The 5,630-nt window shown below is 52.2% G+C and overlaps 1 protein-coding gene across 1 annotated transcript in view; it reads right to left on the reverse strand.

Annotated features, from left to right (window-relative positions):
• Window positions 1-3,690: 3,690 nt before the first annotated feature.
• LOC103271823 (adenylate kinase 8) overlaps window positions 3,691-5,630 on the reverse strand; it is a gene marked incomplete at its 5' end in the record, with an annotated part of 5,033 nt that continues 3,093 nt past the window's right edge. Inside the window, one exon of the mRNA XM_008069320.2 lies at window positions 3,691-3,987. Within this exon, the coding sequence (XP_008067511.1) occupies window positions 3,750-3,987 (238 nt within the window). The remainder of the gene's footprint in view (window positions 3,988-5,630) is intronic.

Below are 5,630 nucleotides of genomic sequence, written 5' to 3' on the forward strand. Positions count from 1 at the left end.
GGCCACTGCACTCCGGTCTGGGCGACCGAGTGAGACTCCGACTCAAAAAAAAAAAATTGCATGATCCCTGTGCCCCACCCTCCTGTTCACCAGATCTCACCCCGACCGGTTTTTTCGCTTGTTTGTTTCCCTGAATGAAAAAAGTTCTCAAAGGGAAACGTTTTGCCAAGTGGAAGAGGTGAAAGAAAAAAGTGGCAGAAGCAAAACTGGTGAGTTCAAAACTTTTGAGCAGTGGAAAAGTCATCTCGATGGGTGTATTGCATCAAACAGAGGATACCTTTTTTTTTTTTTTTTTTTTGAGTTAGAGTCTCACTCTCGCCCAGATTGGAGTGCAGTGGCATGCTCCTGGCCACCACAGCCTCGACCTGCAGGGCTCTGGCAATCCTTCCGCCTCAGCCTTCCAAGTAGCTGGAGCTACAGGCACGCGTTACCATGCCTGGCTAGTTTTTTCTTTTTTTTTTTTCTTTTTTTTGAGTTGGAGTCTCACTCTGTCACCCAGACTGGAGTGCAGTGGCCGCTGCTGGCCACCACAGCCTCGACCTGCTGGGCTCCGGCGATCCTTCCACCCCAGCCTTCCAAGTAGCTGGAATTACAGGCGCACACTACCACGCCCGGCTGATTTTTTAATTTATTGTAGAGATGAGGTCTCGCTGCCCAGGCGGGTCTTGAACCCGCGGGCTAAGGCAATCCACTCACCTCAGCCTCCCAAAGGCGCAGGATTACAGGCTGAGCCACCGAGCCCAGCTCACATTTTTTTTTTTTTTTTTTTTGAGTTGGAGTCTCACTCTGTTGCCCAGATTGAAGTGCAGTGGCCGCTCCCGGTCACCGCAGCCTCGACCTGCTGGGCTCCGGCGATCCTTCCGCCTCAACCTTCCGAGTAGCCGGAATTACAGGCATGCGCTACCATGCCCAGCTGATTTTTTTGATGTATTGTAGAGATGAGGTCTCGCTGCCCAGGCAGGTCTCGAATCCGCGGGCTCAGGCAATCCACTCACCTCAGCCTCCCAAAGGTGCAGGATTACAAGGTGAGCCACCGAGCCCAGCTCACATTTTTATTTAAAGACAGTGGAGTATGTATGCAATACAAGGTGTCAGTGTTTACAGAATTGTATTGAGCATCCATCCATCCACCCATCCACAGCAACTGACACACCAAACTTGTAGCTGTGATCATCTCTAGTGAATGTCAGTCAAAGGTTTATTGGAGCAGGCTGGGAGTTTTACTTCCTATGTGATGTGAATCTGTTTTATTATTTGTATTTTTTTTTTTTGAGTTGGAGTCTTACTCTGTTGCCCAGACTGGAGTGCAGTGGCACACTCACGACCACCCCAGCATCAACCTGCTGAGCTCTGATGATCTTTCCACCTCAGCCTTCCAAGTGCTACCACGTCCAGCTAATTTTTTTTTAATTGTAGAGACGTGATCTCACCAAGTTGCCCAGACTGGTCTTGAACCCATGGGCTCAGGCAATCCACTCGCCTCGGCCTCCCAAAGTGCTGGAATTGCAGGCTGAGCCATTGAGCCTGACCTTATTTGTATTTTTTATAATAATTAAAATATCTATAATATAGTTATGTTTCTATTTTTTTTAATTGAAGCATGTTCCCAAATCAAGTAATACGTCCTGTTTTCATGCCCCTGAACCCTTATCTGTGTTAGAACTCAGCTCCCAAGTCCCCTGCACCTCACCTGGGGGACTCCCAGGAGTCCTGGCCTCATTTAAATTCCCTTCCACCTGCTTCCCTGACTACACCCCTAGATCAGTCCTAACAATACCACTGTTTTTCATAGAAACCTCGCCGGACACCCTGGCAGAAGACACGAGCACGTTGGGAAGATGCAGAGATGTGTCTCATCAAAAATCACATGGGGCCGGGCACGGGGGCTCAGCCTGTAATTCCAGCACTTTGGGAGGCTGCGACAGGAGGACTGCTTAAGTTCAAGAGTTCAAGACCAGCCTGGGGAACATAGCAATACCCACATCTATGTATTATATATATAAATCAGATGGTCCTTCTTCCTCGCTCTCACTCTGTCACCTTCTTTGTAAAATGTAAGCCTCATAAGGGGAGAGATTTTGTTTCTTTCCTTTGCCATAGCCCCGGTGCTGGGCTATAGTAGGCATTCAATAAATACTTGTTGACGGAATGAGTTAGGCATGTGCCTGCTCCCTTCTGTTTCCTCCAGATTAACTTCCATGTCTCTGCTGCTGCACACACCAGACAGACCCCAGAGTCCTCTCCCTCCTGCAAGTGCCCTCCCTTGTTCCAGATCTCCAGGGGAGAAGCTGCTCGGCCCAGCCCAGGGGATCCTGGTCTTGTAGCTGCAGCCTGGGTGTGGGGTCCACAGTCATACCACCTGTGGACGCTGCCCAGGGTACACTCCAAGGTGCCTCTGATCACAAAGCAAACATAAGCAGGGTGACGCCTGGGACGATTTATGATGAAAGAGGCTGGACATGAGTCGTGGGGCTGAGTTCTCGCCAGTGTCGGCGATGTGTTCTCCTCCAGGTTCCTGTTGATCCGACTTCGTGAGTCACCTGAAACCTGGCCAGTCCGGAGATCGAAATTTGTCTGCCCTCCTGGGCCATGGCACTGGTGCCCGAATTGGCGCTGACCCCTTCAGCCAGCCAAGGGCCCAATGGGAAGACCTCCTGCCTCCTCCAGGCTGACAAAGGGGAGCCAGGTGGCTTCATTGTGCTGTGTGGCAGGAGGGGCGTGGCAGAGCTGGGGAGGCCATCTCCTGCCATTCACAAGGCAGCCACCTCAGCCAGCCAGCCTGGCCGCGACACCCCCGGGCCCATGGCACTCCAGGGACCCGCACTCCTGGGGGACCGCACCACACTTGGGAGGCCCTGACACTCCCAGGGGCCCACCACACTCCAGGGGCCCACGCCACACCTGGGGGCCCACGACATACCTGGGAGGCCCCCGAAGGTGTCTGTAGTGGTGCCAGAGCTGAACCAGCACTTGGGCACTGTGGAAGGCAGCAGGGACCAAAGCCAGCAACATTTGTCCCAGTGGCACTCGTCAGGGTGCAGGCATCCGGCCACTGGCCAGCTGGGGTGCCCTCCCCCAGGCTGGAGTGCAGTGGAATGCTCATGGCCACCCCGGTGTCAACCTGCTGGGCTCTGGCGATCCTTCCACCTCAGGCTTCCAAGTAGCTGGAACTATAGGCGTGAGCCACCACGCCTGGCTAATTTTTGATTTATTGTAGAGACAGTTGGCCAGGCTGGTTTTGAACCTGTGAGCTCAGGCAATCCCCCCACCTCGGCCTCCCAAAGTGCTGGGATTACATGCGTGAGCCACTGAGCCCAGCACAGGGGAGGGTGTGTGTTTTTTAAAGTTGGTTTTATTGCGTGCTTACTGAGTCCAGGCACTGAGTTTCATCTGATAGCCTCACTTAATCCCCCAAGGCAGTTACTGTTATTATTCTCATTTTGCTTCTGAGAAAAGAGGGGCTCTGAGGGTTAAGCAACCATCCAAGGACACACCTTGTGTTGACACTGGAGCACGACTCACCCCAGCTCTGACTCCAGGGACCTGGCCTGAAGCTCTCACCTTCTCCATCTCCCTAGGCCTCACCTGTATGCTCAGAGCTCAAGACAAGGCCAGCTTCCAGCCACCTCACTTTCAGGACTGCAGAAATTGGACCCAGTACTCTTTATTGGCTTTTTAGTGGCGGCTTCCAAAAGGGTGGGGGTGGGGATCAATTCATTTCCTGGGGAGTGCTCCTTATTCTGAAGCCATCAGAGGATTTTTCGGGGCAGGGGATTAATGATCCCACTCTCTATGTACTCGAAGACTGTGTAGGGGTCCTGGTCCCCATTGAGGGCAATGGCCTGCCGATAGAACTGCTCCAGCTCCGCCAAGTTCCGGTAGAACAAGTCCATCTTGAGCTTGACCTTCTCTTCCGTGTCCTTTGGGTTCTGCAGGAGGCGAGCCTGGATCTCCATGGTCGGAGGCGGCTTGTACATGAGGTGGTACCTGAGAGAGGAGGGAAAGGAGGTGACCCCTGGCCTGCCAGAGGGCAAGCGAGAAAGGGACTCTCTAGTCTGTTGCTGGCCAGGTCAGCGTGTGTCCTGGTCACCAGCACCACCAGCACCAAACCTTGGCTGTGGGCATACCCTTGACTGACTCTGGAGCTACAGGGAGAGCCAGGACATGGTCCCCGCTCCAGAGGATGTGGGGGAGATCCCAGGGACAGGGGCACAGAATGCAGTGAGGCATTCAGTGCCGGCTCTTTCTTTCTCTTTCTTTCTCTCCATGCCTCCCTCCGCCCTTCCCTCCCTTCCTTCATGCTTTCCCTCCCTTCTCCCCTCCCTCCTCCTTTCTCTCTCTCTCTCTCTCTCTCTCCCTTCTTTCCTTCCCTCCTTCTTCCTCCCACACAACATGTATTAAGCACCTGCTCTAAGTCTGGCATTGTACCTGTTGTTGACAATGCCATGGTGAGCAAGACAGATGCTGACCAATCTTGAGGTTACAGTCAAAAGGGGGAGTAGTTTGTCATCCCAGCACTTTAGAAGGCCCAGGGGAGTGGATTGTCTGAGCCTGCAGGTTCGAGACCAGCCCTGGCAATTTGGCGAGACCTCATCTCTACAATAAACCCAAAAATTAGTCGGGTGTGATAGCACATGCCTGTAGTTCTGGCTACTTGAAAGGCTGAAGCAGAAGGATCACCACAGCCCAGCAGGTCGACATTGGGTGGCCGTGAGAATGCCATTGCACTCCAGCCTGGGTGACGGAGTGAAACTCCAACTCAAAGAAAAGGGAGGAGTACAACATGGTAACAACAGTGAGTAGAAATGACAGGAAGTACCACAAACAGTCACTGTTGGGAGAGACCCCAGGGACAGGGTGACATGAAGGCCATAGTACTTGACAGAGGTCAGCTGAGGACTGTCACCTAGGAGCAACGATGACAAATCCGTTGTATCTTTTGGAAAAATCCTGGCATAGGCTGGGTGCAGCCTCTCACAGCTATAATCCCAGCACTTTGGGAAGCTGAGGTGAGAGGATTACCTGAGGCCATGGGTTCGAGACCAGCCTAGACAACTTGGCAAGACCTCATCTTTACAATAAATCAAAAAATTAGTCAGGTGTGGTAGTGTATGCCTGTAGTTCCAGCTACTTGGAAGGCTGAGGTGGAAGGATCACTTGAGCAAAGCAGGTCAAGGCTGCAGTGACCATTAGCATGCCACTGCATGCCAGCCTGGGCAACAGAGTGAGACTCCAACTCAAAAAATAAAAAAACCTTGGCATGTCCTTCCTGCCTCACCTCACACACCCACGCCTGAGTCCCTACCAAGAAATGTGGCCCTGGTTACCAGGGAAGATGGACACAACTGCTACCTCTTAGTGATTATGGGATTTTCAATTGCATTTCAACAGGAAATTGCATTTCAACAATTGTACTTGGTCAGGCTGCAGAATATAACTCAGGATTTCTTGTGCCAGTACCATGTCATTTTACTTACTGTAGCCTTATAGTATAATTGGAAGTCAGGCAGTGTGATGCCTCTGCAATTGTTCTTTTTGCTTAGAATTGCTTTGGGCTGGGCTTGGTGGCTCAGCCTGTAATCCCGCACCTTTGGGAGGCTGAGGTGAGTGGATTGCCTGAGCCCGTGGGT

The sequence above is a fragment of the Carlito syrichta genome, unplaced genomic scaffold (assembly GCF_000164805.1).
Source record: "Carlito syrichta isolate Samal-C Ts95f unplaced genomic scaffold, Tarsius_syrichta-2.0.1 Scaffold311915, whole genome shotgun sequence".
NCBI classification, from domain to species: Eukaryota; Metazoa; Chordata; class Mammalia; order Primates; family Tarsiidae; genus Carlito; species Carlito syrichta.